The 15,305-nt window shown below is 36.2% G+C and overlaps 1 protein-coding gene across 3 annotated transcripts in view; it reads left to right on the top strand.

Moving 5' to 3' along the window:
• Positions 1-7,050, top strand: part of Vstm2a (V-set and transmembrane domain containing 2A) — a 32,681-nt gene extending 25,631 nt beyond the window's left edge. The window contains exon 5 of one of the 3 annotated variants that reach the window (XM_021177967.3): positions 1,226-7,050. In XM_021177967.3, coding sequence (XP_021033626.1) covers positions 1,226-1,302 — 77 coding nt within the window. In that variant the 3' untranslated portion in view covers positions 1,303-7,050. Of the gene's footprint in view, positions 1-1,087 lie in introns of all 3 variants that reach the window. The other 2 variants (XM_021177966.3, XM_029484217.2) reach the window with 2 other exon arrangements.
• The last annotated feature ends 8,255 nt before the right edge of the window (positions 7,051-15,305 follow it).

Below are 15,305 nucleotides of genomic sequence, written 5' to 3'. Positions count from 1 at the left end.
TTTAAAATTTCTCTGGGTTGAATAACACTTTTGTCCAATCAATTTCAATCAGCTATTAAGAGAACTGTTCATAATTTGTCGTTTTCTTTATGTCAAATATCTTTCTTCAAAATCTAACATGAACACACACTTAATTGCAAACAGTGGATTAGAATACATGGGTTTTGTTGTTGTTGTTGTTGTTGTGGGTTTTTTTTTTTTTTTTTTGCATGATCTCTTTACTTAGAGCCACATGGGGAATGAGGGTAACTTTTGGGTCTCTGAACTTTTTCCACACAAGTTGAATACAGAGCACTTACAGAGCCTCCAGGCCTTAGGCGGATGGAAAGAGATACCAGGTACCTTACACAGGCTTCTGCCTAGAAAGCAAATTAGAGTCAGCATCAGAGAAACCTGGCAAAAATTCCAAAATGTGGGTCTTTAAAGGGCCATTCCAAACCTCCACATTTACTCAGCAGCAGCTCTTTGAATGAATCAGTTTCTGTCATTACAATTAAAGAACTGATGTGTTTTCACTGAAACGTTGAAAAATTTTAATTCTCACCCTTTTCCAATTCCTTATAACCATTCCCTAACTAAACAAACAAAGAAAAAAGCATGGTTTTTTGCCCCTCATCACTCTAATAGTTACTCATATGTCATTAAGTTGACTGGGTAATGAAGGATTGTGACAACACAATTTAATGCCCTCCCTACTATAACCAACTAGTTTCAGAGCTTGTTCATTACTGACATCACTAGCTCTTCCCTATACTTGAGGAATAAAGATTGAGAACGCTCATACCCTAAGTTGTTATCAAGAGGCTGTATCCTCCACCACAGTCCTCAGCATTGATCAGCACAGAGCTCTTAAGATTTGGATTTCTCCTGCACTTTCACACTAACACACTACTGGAATACCTTGTCTCGGGGACAAGGGTAGGAATAACCAAATGACCATAGGAAGTGATACTCACACAATTTCTCAAGGGAAAAGTGTTTGGATTCGTTTGTTCTCAGAGTTCCCAGCCGCGGGATGGCATTGTTTGAAAACAGACACCACCAGCTTCTTGGGACTGAAATGTTTTGTATGTGTTGTTGTTTGCAGTGCATGCCAAGACATTCATGAGCACCAGAGCCAAGCTGGCGAGCTAATTAAATATATATATGTATATGTTTAAAACAGCCTAATAAGGAGCATTGGAAATCTTCAAGATGAGCGAATATCTTATAACTTCTTCCGCAGGTGCGAGGATAGCTACAAGCCATGGACTTTCTGTCCTGCTTCTTGTTTGTGGCTTTGTGAAGGGTGCTTTGCTTTAATCTAAAGTGCTGACTTTTTTCCAATATCACTTTCTCTTCTTAAAGCAAAGAGCAAATCGCCTGTAAAATCTACGGAGCGGACAGCAAAGTTGACCCTATACTCCAAGCACCATTCTGCACCCCTGTACTCTAGTTATCTACACAAGGAGCATCAGCTTCCGGAAGCATAAGTGAAGACAGTGTCACACGCTTTATTGATAATATTTTCTTTGGGAAGTTGCTGATCTTTTATTTCAAGAGAATTAATGGGAAGAGATAGGACATTTTCTAATTACAAGACCAATTTTTTTCCTTTTATTTCAACAAATAAAACCTGCATTTCACTGACTGCTCAGGAGTTGGCCTGAATGACATCAGTATACTAAATATTTCCATGGATTCCACCAATTTCCTAACAAGGGACACCTAATCTTCAAGAAGCAAACAAAGATGGAAAACCTAAGAAACACAAACTGTCTCAAACAGCACCCCAGCTGAGGAACAAAACAAAAAGCTAAATGCTGAACATGGCAAATCAACAACAGACAACTTTATTTTACATATGGAATAATCAAAGAAAAGTTTTTTTTTTACTTCCTTTTTGCCCCCTGGAATTTATCTTGGAGTTTCCCTTTTTTCCTTGATTGCCGTTTTCGTTCAATGGTAGCAAGTGCCAATTATGGCCAATCCTCGTCAATCCTGGGAGGTTTATATTCATTTACATTGAGTGTGGTATATATCAATGTATTTTAATTCATTTGGCAATTTCTGTATAGGCAAACCTGGCAAATTCTGTAAATTGCTTATAGTATGTGTGATATGACTTCAAGGTAGATAGGCTATGACGCTCATGCAAGCTGACTTTCTTCATTCTAGATACAAATATATACATGAGCACATATTAGGCCACCAACTTCTTTTCCTAAAGAATTATTTTTCATTTGTACCTCATGTATTGTGTGAATTTTGTAGTGTATTTCTCTGTTCTGCTGTTTTGACCGCTACAGTTTGTCTCTGTTGTCCTCTACTTCCTTCTGGAAAAATTTAAAATTGTGTATGTCTCTGATAAATGAATTAATTTTGTTGTGTGTATGCTATGTTGGAATTTGCTGTGTTCTTTTCAACATGTATTTATTAAGGTTTGGGGATCTTGAGTTGGGTCTGGAGAATGCAGACCTGGTTTTTGACAGAGTTCCTCACGTTACCAATATTCTATCTCAGAGAAAGAAAGACACCAAGTGGGAAAACTAAGAAGACATTTTGACTTCCCAAGATCCTGGAAGAGCACTTCACACTCTTGACTAAATAATGTTGCTTCTTTTGTTCTTCAAGACTTTTTTGTAGCTTTGTCTTTCTGTTATTTGCTGCTAATTATATTTTAATGTCTACTAATTAAAAATTAAAATGTGATTGTTGGCTGAATACAATATGCAAATGACTACAAAGCCCAGACTGAAGAAAATAGATGTTTAATCTTCACTCAATAATTATAATTTTAAATAGTCCATCATTATTTTTTGACCTTATGATATTTTGTTTAGACCTGTTCTAATCACATCTTTCTCTGGCAAAGAAAGATAGAACAATCAATACATTACTTTTACAGTATGGAAGGGTTGTGGCTTAAGAAAGAACATATCCAGATGGTCTTCCAGAGAGATTATTTTATTTTCATTATAAAACCAGAAACCATATATGTAGGAATGATCCATTCCTAATGTAAGGCCATAAATTGTAGCTTGAAGGCAAGAAATACATTTGTTTTTTTATGGTAAAGGACTGGCCTCTGACATGCACTTATAAGCAATGTGAATATTTTCATAACATGCTTGACATTCTCCTTTAACAAATATTGTTTTATGGTAAATCTTTCCTTGCCATTTTTCTTCTTTCATTTGATTCATTATTTCATTCTAATGAAGAAAATAAAGGTTTAATTATGATACTTTATTAATATACAAATGTACTTTCTTTCTAAGTTAAATATCTGAAAGTTGTATAAAATGATGGTAGAGAAATATTACTCATTCGGTTTCTTTAAGCTTTAAGAATCCCATACATTGCAGTATATATTAGAATACTGATTTAACATCAAACTGGGGGAAAAAATCGTGTATTATACTTTTACTCAATGTCTAGGTAATGGATTCAGCTAATTTTACAGCAAGCCAAATGTGTACCCATATCAGTAATGTTCACCATGCTTGTAATAAAAGGGCATATGCTAGTTTGGGAAGAATGCTCATTAGATTTATTGTATCAGTGTCCAAAATAATAAAGACCTGTTTATCACTGTGTGACCAAAGTCCACCCCACCCTCCACTTTGTAAAAAGAATACCGCAAACCACCTGTTTGCTCCAAACTCCAAAAGAGTATGGAACTTTCAATATTAGAGCAGAAAACACAGCAGATCAATGAGACATTCTAGACACTTGTATACTACATCATATTCCTTTGGGAATATAACTTTTTATGTAACCATGACAATGGAAGTGGATAGAAATGCAAAGGAGAAGTATCTGGCTTTCTCAACCTTGTTTTCAAGTTTATACAGTTTTTTGTTTTTTTTTTTATAAGAGAGACTTATAGAAAGCTGAAATTGCTTACTCTGTTTCTTAAAGACTTATAGACAGTCTAAAAAGCAAAGAAAGCAAATAAAAATACTCCTGAACAAAGTAAGATGATGTAATTCTTGAAAATAGAAGCTGTAATCTGTGTTAGTAAGTAGACTTCATGGAGTCTAGTAACCGGCTCTGCAGTCAGCCCTCCATGTCCTTAAAAAGCACATTGTAGCAACTATCCATGTGGTATTTGTGCTATATTAAATCCCTGGAGATAATTTAAAGTATAGGAGGCTGTGTATATCATAATATTATTCCATTTTATCTAAGAGACTTGAGTACCCACACAATTTGATAGCCAATGACTGGCTTATACAGCCATCTATCTACAGATGCTAGGGCAAGAGCTAGATATACATGGATATTCCAATATTCATTTGATAGAGATGATCCTCAGCATGCATTGATTATGAGAAGTAATTTAATCATGGTGTTCTCCCTGATAAAGAAATATATACATGATTTTGAGAACCGAAGAAGTCCTTATTACAATTTGTTTTAAGTTATTTAACTTAAAAGTTCTCAGAAGAAAGATGTGTTCAGATAACTATATTAGTATATACACACCCACATCTGGCAAATAAAACATATATTTTTAGGCCTAGAAAAATTTTTTAAATTTATTATACATGGGATGGAATGATAGATAGAGTAATATTTGTTGACTTTTATAACAGATGCTAATTTTTAAAAAGGCATGGTGACACATCCCTGTAATCACAGTACTCAGGAGATTGGAACAGGAAACTAGTTAATGCAAGTTCAACCTGTCTACATGGTAAAACCCTGATTCATTAAAAATTAAAATAAAATATGCTAGTTTATTTTTTGCAAAAAGCACACAGATACTATTCCTGTATTAATCCTACTTAGAAAGTAAAATATAGAATGTACTGTTAATTTGTATAAGGAATATTCACAAAAGGTAAAGACAATCTTTCTTAGGGTAATACATATACTGATGATTGTATCTTAGAAGTAAGACTATGAAGCTAAAACATCTTGAGTGCACTAAGTTTCAAGTATTTATACCGAAAGAATTTATTTTAGAATTGTTCATTAGCAAAGGAAGCTCCTTGCCTGCCATTCATTCAGGAAATGTAAAATTTGAAGCGCCTCAGTCATGAAGTAGATAAGGGTTTTCCCTATACAAAGTGAGAGACAACAAAAAGTATTCAAAAGCAATAAAATATTTGATGTCAATAAATTTGATGAAAACCCATAAGGAGGCTATAAGGAGAGTGACTGAGAAGTCAGAGGAGGTTGCCCTGGGGATGCAGGCATGCCATTCTATGTGATAGGATATGCAGGATTTCAAAGAGGGAGCAGCAATGCCAAGCTCCTGAAGCAAACGTCAGGTAGCTTTGTCCAAGACCTAGGCTGTGAACAAGGGCATACAGAAAAAGAGAGAGTGGCAGGGGAGGAACATGAGAGAGAGCATGATGTAGGCCTAGTCAAGGAATCTTCAGAGGGTACTGAGACCAGACACAAAGCCAAGCTAGAGCTTGCAAAGAGCTGTTAAAAGTTTTATTCTTTTCCTAGAAGACAGGCCTTTTCTGCCATCCTGAAGCTTTTCTGAAATTTATTGTGTTAGCAAGTCTTTTTGGTTACAACACTGAAGTTTCCAAATTGGTTGTGGTGTATATGAGAGAGAGAGAGAGAGAGAGAGAGAGAGAGAGAGAGAGAGAGAGAGAATTTGTATGTATGTATGACCATGTGTGTCTTTGTGTGTTTGTATGTGTGAGCATGTGTCTTTGTGTATGTTTGTGTGTTTGTATGTTTTTGTGTGTCTTTGTGTGTTTGTAAGTGTGCATTGTATGTTTGTATGTGTGTTTGTGTGTGTCAGAGAGAGATGTATAGGCTTGTGTGTGTGGTATGTGTTTGTGAGTGCATGTTGTGTACAGAGGATGTCAGGTGTCCTGCTTTCTCTTTCTCTACCTCATTCCCTTGAGACAGAGTCTCTCACTGAACCTGGATCCAATGCTGGAAGATGGCAGGTCCAGGAATTGCCCATCTCCTGTGTTTACTTGCATTTTCATCCTTGCCCATACTGTGTAGCCATGATTTTACCCACTGAATTATCTCCCTAGACCTTAACGAGTCATACTTTCATACTAATACTGTAGGATAGTATCAGTATGAAAGTATACAGGACATGTGGGACATTAAGAAGTCTGAATGCTAATACACAGTTGATACTCTTCAGGTGCAAAAGAGGAGATTGAAAGAAGTTTGGGACTGTTTAAAATTTGGCAATGAACTAGTAACTGTAACTGCATAGGTGATTTAAAATAAAGGCATGGGTACATTTGCTCCCTCTCTAGTTCAAGCTACCTGCTGTTAACTATAGTTTGGAAATAGTAAATGGAAAACTCAAGTGTATGTTATGTTCAGTAGTGTAATAAAATGCACATCACTCTGTGAATCAATCTTTTCTTAAGGAAATACACACTATATACCCATTATGCACTTGACACCTATCTAAGTCAGCAAGAGCATTGCAATGATATCCTGGGTCTTACCTTCAACTAACTACTGTCACAAGAGAAGTGATGGTAGCAATTCAGGTAGGAAAAAGAGATGCTGTGAAATGCTTACTTTAAGAAAAGTGATAAATGTTCTCAACTACATTGAAGTTGAGTGCATATAGAAAAAAATGAGTATACAGAATATGCTGTACTACCTGTGGCATTTGGCACCTACTGGGGATCTTGAAACACATCCCTTTCTGCAATGAGTAAGAGGGGAGGGATTTCTTTATTCATATGGAAAGGGAGTACAGATTAGAAGAATAGAAACACATTCTTACATATTTATTGGAAAGACTTTTTCAAAGGTAGAGAATTGATTCTATGGTGTAACCACAAATAGATATGTTTATTTTTAAAAATCAGAAATTAAGATTGTGGCACTCTCCACAATAATATCTCAGAATACAGTAGATTAAACACTTAGGTGGTTTGAGCCCAAGCCAGGTGTGTCTTTACATACCTGTAGGCTGAGGCAAGAAGAAAGGCTGGCCTAGACATCAGAATAAGATCTTTGTCTAAACAAATGAAACAAAAGATTACAGTGTTTTCAGGGGAAATTTGACTGACTCCAAATCATCTTAAATTATTTCTGTTATATTTTCACTGTTAAAACAATAAAAACACCCTGTAATAGACAAGGTTCTTTGAAAAATGCTATATTTTGACTCTTTTAATATTTTTTTGAACTATGTAAGTATGTGTGTGTGCATGAGATGAAGATGCCCATGAAGAGCCGAAAGAGGTCTTTGTGCCTTCTGGAGCTCCAGTGACAGGTGACTGTTTGCTGCTCTACAAGAGTATTGAGCCCCAAACTCAGTTACTCTATAGAACAGGATCCATTTTTAACTATTGAATCATCTTGCCAACCCCACATGTGGGGACATTAATAAGCAATGCTTCACTGTGTGTCCCAACTACAGCTATAATTAAACATGGAGCTATAAGTACATAAACATAACAAACTATATACCATATGAAATTTAAAATTGTGTTAAATGTAAAGAATAGTGAAGTATTTCACTATACATGAAAATATTTGCAAAATTATCCCATTGTTTTGTTCAAGCATGTTAGTACTTTCATTTTATCCCTTTTTTACTCGTGCTGATTATAACACATTAATTTGACTTTACAAATATACCTTAAAACAATCAGAGATATCTTTTATTCTGAAGCACAACTAAATGCCAAGTAAATTTGCACTGTGTTATTGAAAAATGGACAGTCAAAGATGAACCAGACACAAAGAAACATGCTCTGTCCTCTGATGGTGACTATGACCAGGCTTGGCGTTCTTCTTTCTGCCTTCTATAACTGGCTGCTAAGCTAAGTTTAGTTGGCAACAGACATTTCATCTATGAAGATTTGAGGAGCACCTGGGTGAGTAATACCTCAGCATTCAAGCAAGTCTCCATGCTGCCCCTGTTGCCCAAGGACAAGGAAAGAGTCACAGAATTTAGTGACCTAGTTTGAATGGTAGATTGATTGTGGAGTCTTGAAGGAAGCAGAAGGATGTCAATTCTCAGTTGATTTTGATTTATATGGCCTAATAAAAATCCTCCATTCCTTGAGAGCAGAGATCTAAACATTATAATAAAATTATTGTTCACAACCAAAGTCATAATAAAGTCAGAGCCTACCACTCTGCTACCAAAGTCATTTAATGAAGCTAGAGCATTATCTAAAAGAAAGCACCTATCCTAAAAATATTTTGGGCATCCTAGCAGGAATACTTCTTTTATCCTTACTCAGAATTGAAGCTTTTTGAAAAAAATGTGAGAAAAAGAGAAATGCCTACATCTGATTGCGTTCTCAGACTGTGGCTCAGGACAACTGTTACATTCTGAGGACCCTGGGACCAATGACCAGCAGAATGTAAGAGTCCTTACAGGCCTATGAGGCCACTGTTTCTACCAGAAGTCATTTCCCTGGCTTGCAGCACATAATTGAAATGTGTAGCTTTAGAAATAGAAAAAAAAAAAAAAAAAAAAGAGTCCACTATGATTTTTCTGTCCTGCCAGGCAGTTGCTAAATATGTAAAAAGGGTCCTGAAATTTCTCCTCTGTACCAAAACAGTCAACAGAAAACAATTAGTTTTCTCTTGAAAAATGAAGGAACTATGATACTATCAGCTACAAGGATAAAGCCTGTATATCTGGTTTTAGTGATATGAAAGGCAGCTGAGTCTTGAGTATGGATAATCATAGCATAATCATATGCTGCATGCAATTATAGCTGCTGGTCCAGGTGCAGCTTACTTCCTGGGGAAAAATGAGCAGCATTCTCAACACCTGCCACAAAGTCAATCCTTGAGTAACCTTCTAGTTTATTGTAATTAGAATTCCTTAAAACAAGATATTTTTAAACCTGGAAGGTATACAATTATTGTCTCTGTATCATTTGTTTCATCTCAAGGTTGAATTGAGTTTCCAGGTCTTAACCACACTCTGCTCGGCCAGATCCTATGGTAGCATTCTCAAAAGGTCCAGACGGCAGGAAATAATAGTACCCTACAGATCTGAGAATATAAATACAGTCTATATGGTGGTAGATAAGCTCTATAAAAGTATAGACAAGATTTGGCTTCAAAAATTTTAAATACCCAACAAAGTATTACTTCTAGTCTTTCACAGTGAATAAAAATTTATGGTATACTCCTCAGTTCATTTGTGAGACAAATATTACTTTGCTAGAAAATTTGACAATGACATGTAAAAGAAATGGAAATGTACAGATCACTCTAGCTCATGACTACAGTTGACCAAGCAAACACAGCAAAATATAATACATCATATGACATGAACATGATGTATTCTAGAAAAGTAAATTGAAAAAGCCACCAATGACATTCTCAGTAGTCTTAGAAAAGAGTACTTCACAGTAGGCACCAGATGAGGGCTTGTTTACAATTACTTTATTTATTCAGGACCATGAATAGTAGAAGAAGAAATACAAAAATGTATTAGCAAAGAGTATTTCACCTCATGAAGAACCACACATAGTATAAAATTCACTATCCCTGAACAGAATACAGCAAGCCCTGTGCAGCTTCCAAGACCATATTAAGTAAAAGAAGTACAGGTTTTGACAGCTGGGGATGTGTTTGCACATAATGAACTGCTACTGTAACTATGGGCCATGACAGCTCCTGCTGTAGCAAGTGTTTCCACACCCAAAGAGAACAAGCTTACATATATTGCACAGGAGGAAACAAAACACATTTGGCAAAATTAACTATTTGTTCTTGATTAGACACTTGCCCTTTATAGACAAAAATGGAGAAAGCTTGTATGGGAAGCATTTAATGATCTCTAGTTAAGGAAACCATAAAGGGCCAATATAGAAAAGCATATAAACCATAGGTTTGTTTACCAAAGAGAAACTGGAGAAAATAATAAACTAGCACTTTCTACAATAACATTCATTATGGATGAATCTTAAAATCATCTTGACTGATTAAAGCCATAAAGTAATGTGTGTTATATATTATCTACATTCTATATAGATATATATTCTGTGTGTATACACATGTGTGTATGTACGTATGATCATGTAGATATACATACATACATACATACATTAAATTCCTGTTTGGGGGCATTTTGTTTACTTTCTAAGCAAAATAGAAATAGGACTTGGGAGAGGAATCCATTGGTAAAGTGCCTACCAAGCAACGCAAAGACCTGAGTTCAGACCCTCATAATCCACATTAAAGCCCAGCAAAGTGCTACATTCCTATAACTCCTTCCCTTGAGAGGGCAGGGTAGAGCAGTAGATTCTTTAGGCTCATTGGCCACACTGCCTGACTGAATCCATGAGTTGGGGCTTCAAATTGTGACACTGTCTCAAAACATAAAGAGAAAATGCAAGCAAGTGATGTATGGACTTTTACACACAGTCCAAATGTGTGGGTATTCACCCACTAGCACACACACACACACACAGAGAGAGAGAGAGAGAGAGAGAGAGAGAGAATCATGCAATTAAATCAGATACTGAAGCATGTCTGAAAATTCGTTTTCAAAGAAGAGTCACTGGACCCTTATGTACCCAACACTAAGAATAGACATGTGTTTAGTGCTTCCCTTTGGATTCTGGAAGAACACATGCTACCACCAGGTCAATGATTGATTTGTTTTCTGCAGACCTGGAAGCCTGCCAATTTTCACTGTAAACCAAGGGAAAAAGCCTGGTCCAGGCAATGATAAAAAAGCTCGCTTTAACCAGTATGATAATATAGGTGCTCTGGAGTGCAAGGTGTCTCATTATCAACAATGTCAAATTATTGGCAGCCACTGAAATCTTCATAAGAACATGGCGCTGAAGACAAGCAGACATTTTAGCACAGTCTTGTGTTCTGTAGCAAGTCACTGATTTAACAACAGACAAGAACAACAATAACACCATAGCAAGGTCATCGGTTAGGAAGTTTTCTTAGCCAGGGTTCCTATTGCTACAATAAAAATAACATGACCAAAAAGAAAGTTTGGAGGAAAGAGTGTATTTGGCTCACACTTTCAAATCATAAACTATCATTGGAAAATGTCAGGACAGAAACTAAAGCAGGGCTGGATCCTGGAGGTAGAAATTGATGCAGAAGCCATGGAGGAGTGCCGCTTACTGGTTTTCTTTTAAATGGCGTGCTCTGACTGCCTTCTTAGACAATGCAGAACCACCAGCTCAGGGATGACACCACCCACAATGGGATGGGTGCCCCCCATTGATCACTAATTGAGAAAACTCCTTATAACTGGATCTCCTGGAGGCATTTCTTCAACAGAGGCTCCCCCTCACTGTTGCCTCTACTTTTTGTCAAGATGTCACACAAAAACAGCCAGTTCAGAAGGAAATAGGAAAAAGTGAATAGGATAAACACATAATTTTCACAAACATATCATAAGCCTGAGTATCTGTTCCTATCACACTGTCAGTCCTATATATAGGATGTCCACCCTTTATCACCACATGCACTTGCGATTTATGAGGAAAAATTCTAAACCTGACCTACAAATGGACTTGCAACCAGAAAATTCTCTTGTTTTAAAATATCTAGAGTGCATACAAAATATGACTAAACGCCAAACAGATCTTAAACGGCAAAAAATTGGAATGTGAGGACAAGAGAAAAAAGAGGAAAGAAAAGAAAGAGAATAAGACCATCTCAAATGACTGATGGAAATTATAAGTAACCCTGTAGTAATAGATAATTGCGGGAAAGAGGCCAAAGAAAGGGAACAACAAGTAAGAAAAGATTTACAGGTTCTGATACCTTACCACAACTAATACCGAGTCTAAGGCACCATTCTGACCTTAGAACCTGGCAGGTAGGCCCCAGCATCTGCCAAAACAGGAACAAAACCTAATCTATCAAAGACCTAGAACGTAGTTCCAAACTCCAGGAAAGTTCTGAAATCTCTAATCTTGCTTTTTGCTTTCTGTAGTTTTTGCTTCTGGATAACTTCTCTCTAACTGAAGTGCATCAAACCAGAATATAAGTTTTGTTCATAGAAGTACAAGAGAGTCTCAGGACTGGGTGAATTGGGCAAGTTCCCTATGCAGTTGCCAGTCAGTAATATAGATTTTCTATTCCACTCTACTTTAGGAGTGTCTGTGAGTGTCCTATTTCTCAACAATAGTGAGGAACTTAAATTATATGTAATTTTTCAAATTCGTAGGTGAACTGCAGAGAAATATCCTCCTCAATACATATAATGATCCAAAACTCAATATCCAGCATATTTTTAATGTAATATAAAGAAAATCACCTCAGTGATGTAAAAAAATCAACAAATGATTATGATTTTTAGGAAGCATAAATAGCCAAGATAGATGAACATAAAAATGTCCAATTGTTGAAACAAAAGAAACCAACTGTACCTTGATTGTGATGGTCTAAGCATTTGTTCTCTTCCACATTCTAACTCCAGTATGAGATCAGGAAATCAGAGCCCCATGAGTGGGGTTAGTGCCCTTTATACAGGAGACCTGCTACAGTATGTTCTTCTCCTTCCTCACTAACCCTCCACACCAGCATCCCCCACACACTGAGGTCACAGCAAGAAGATAATCATGTCAGAATTAGGAAGTAATCCTCCAAAAATGTCATGTTTGATGCTGCTCCCTCCAGAATTATGAAACATAAATCTGTATGGTTAAACACATCTAGTCTAGCATTTTTAACAGCCCAAATGGAGTGAGAAAAGACTGTTTTTCATATAGAAATTGGAATTTTAGAAAAATATATATTCCAAACTGTTTTGGAATCAAATTTTAAAAAATGCATAAGTGGCATTTCTATCCAAGAAGGATAAAAGAACCAGGTAAGTGAAACAAAATATAAGAAATAATAATAAATAAATAAAGACAAAATAATTAATTGTGTTACAGAAAACTTCAAAGACTAAATACAAGATAAATTTTCTCAAATAAGTAATAAAACAAGTGTAATTTCCAGCAATATATATATATTATATATAGTATATTAATACTATAGAATAAAGTGGACAAAATATGTGTGTAAATCAATAAGGAATACAAATACCACAAAATTATGTACAAACATATCATGATAACCTACAATAGATTCTATGGAGTGAGGAGCTCAAAGGACAGATGGCAGTCATACACTGTGATATAGTGATTTTTTTTCACCTGGTAGAGGCATATGTGTCTGTCTGGTAAGACCTGTCTCTAAGTCTACACACTTTTAAGAGTTTAAGATGAGGAAAGATGTTAAGAAGGCTATAAAATATAGTGATCACTTTTATAGACAACACATAGAACTTACTCAGTACAAAATTTCCCAAGCATACACACAAACACACACACACACACACACACACACACACTTTTTAAATTTGAATTTAAAATTCAAGTTCTAACCAAGGCAAAAGAAATGTGTCTTAAGCTAACATTTAAACTATATGAACACTGTCATTTAGCTTAGAAACATACACAAGATCTCCAATACTATTTAAAATATAATAGTTACCTGATCATTGAACCAGTAAAAATGGTAAAATTAAAGGAAAAACCTGAAAGAAAATAATTATCACAAATTCAAGGAGGCATAGTGACAGCTGCAAAACATAAAATAAACAGACAACTTCTAACTAGTAGTTGCTGACATGGAGAAAGATGGCATATTCATACACCAAGCATGGTGTTCCTCCATTAAAGACACTTGATGGATATAAAAACGTATACATGAACAAGCAGCAATAACAATACCAAGAGTAACAGTTATTCATAGATCCTCTGCTACGATCCTCTATGAAGAGCTGTTTCTCCCACTCTGGGAGACAGATGTAGAATTAGTTCTGGAATGTGATCCCTGAGAGGCTGCACATGATCCAGTAGGTCGTCCTACTCTAGTGCCATAGAGGAGGCTGTACTAAGTGGACTCAGTAGGTTTAAAATCACAGCCCATGAAATGGTGAGTAAGAGTGGTTGGATGGACAGAGAAAGAAAGAATAGGGAGTAGATTTGATCAAAACAGAGTCCCCCAACACATAAAACTCTCAAATAATAGAAAAAAAATTGAAAGTATCAAGAAACATGCCAGGCTGACCTAAAAGAAGAAAATGCCCACCACACAAAGAGAACATAGAAAAGTGTTTGTCACTGGAAAAATTATACCATTCTCCATAATGAGTCTTTATTAAGGCAACAATCTTTTCCAAAGCCATAGAGTGTGAAACGTATTCTAGGTTATTTAAGGTGGGGAAGCAGGCAGAGGATGTGGAAATTTGTAAAATTAGACTTGATCTTGGAGAAGAACTGAAAGAAAATACAAGATAGAAAGGTGGAAGAATAATTGAAATTTTAATAGTTAAAACAATATGACATTGGCTCAATATCTACACACACAATATCTTGACCTGGATGTCTAGAAGATCAGAATAGGCAAAAATTGCATCAAGTACAACCTGGACCAGGACCGGAAAAATTAAATAGAAAATCCACCAAGAAGACCAGTTATCTCTTTTCTATAGATCTCCACCCAGCTCTCCAGATACAGCTCTTCCTTATCTTCCAGTGATGTCATTATCTAGCACCCCTTCCTCTGAACAGCTTTTGCCAGCTTATGTAATCCTAGGTCAAGATGGCAGGCCAACTCTGTCCCTGATGCACATACCTCTTTAACATTTTTGCACGTTTTCCTCATTTTCTCCCCCTCCCTTCCTCCTTTTTCATTTCTCTTTTCTCGGAGCCATTCTTCTTGCTGTGACTCTCCCAAAGCCCAGAAGCTGATCTGGCTTGTCATATTTACATATATATCTTTACCCCCTTTTATAGTTGGACCAATTAATCAAAACTCTACATATCTACTTCAGTTTTTCCATGTTGCCCCTTGAACAACCTAACCTCTAATCTCACACGAGTGCTTACCTCTGTTTTCACTTTCGTTCTGACGCATACTAACATTACAGTGCACTTTACTGTCTGGACTGCTTTTCTCACCAAACCAATTGGAATTTAATAAATGTCTGTTGTGAAGCATCTGTAATCTTATGAGTGTGGATTTACTGCTGAATAGTGATTATTGCTGAAACCAATATTCAGTCAGTAAGTATGGGTGTGTGATAGATTCTTGGGCTTTAATCAATCTCAATAAGAGAAAATAATAAAATTAACAAGAAACATGTCAAACAGACTTAAATGAAGAAAATTTCCACCACACATACCAAGAGAACATAAAAAAGTTCTTTGTTCCATGTTCCATACCAAACCATACCATGTTCCAGAATGAGTCTTTATTAAGACAAAAGTCCTTCCCAATGCCACAGACTGTGAGACATATTCTAGGTTGTTTACCGGAAGGGTTAGAAAAGTGTTAGGCATTTATACCACCCAAGTGGCAGGAAAGGT

The sequence above is a fragment of the Mus caroli genome, unplaced genomic scaffold, assembly GCF_978045245.1.
Source record: "Mus caroli unplaced genomic scaffold, Mus_caroli_1 scaffold_13, whole genome shotgun sequence".
Taxonomy (NCBI): domain Eukaryota; kingdom Metazoa; phylum Chordata; class Mammalia; order Rodentia; family Muridae; genus Mus; species Mus caroli.
This window is presented reverse-complemented; position numbering and strand designations above follow the sequence as displayed.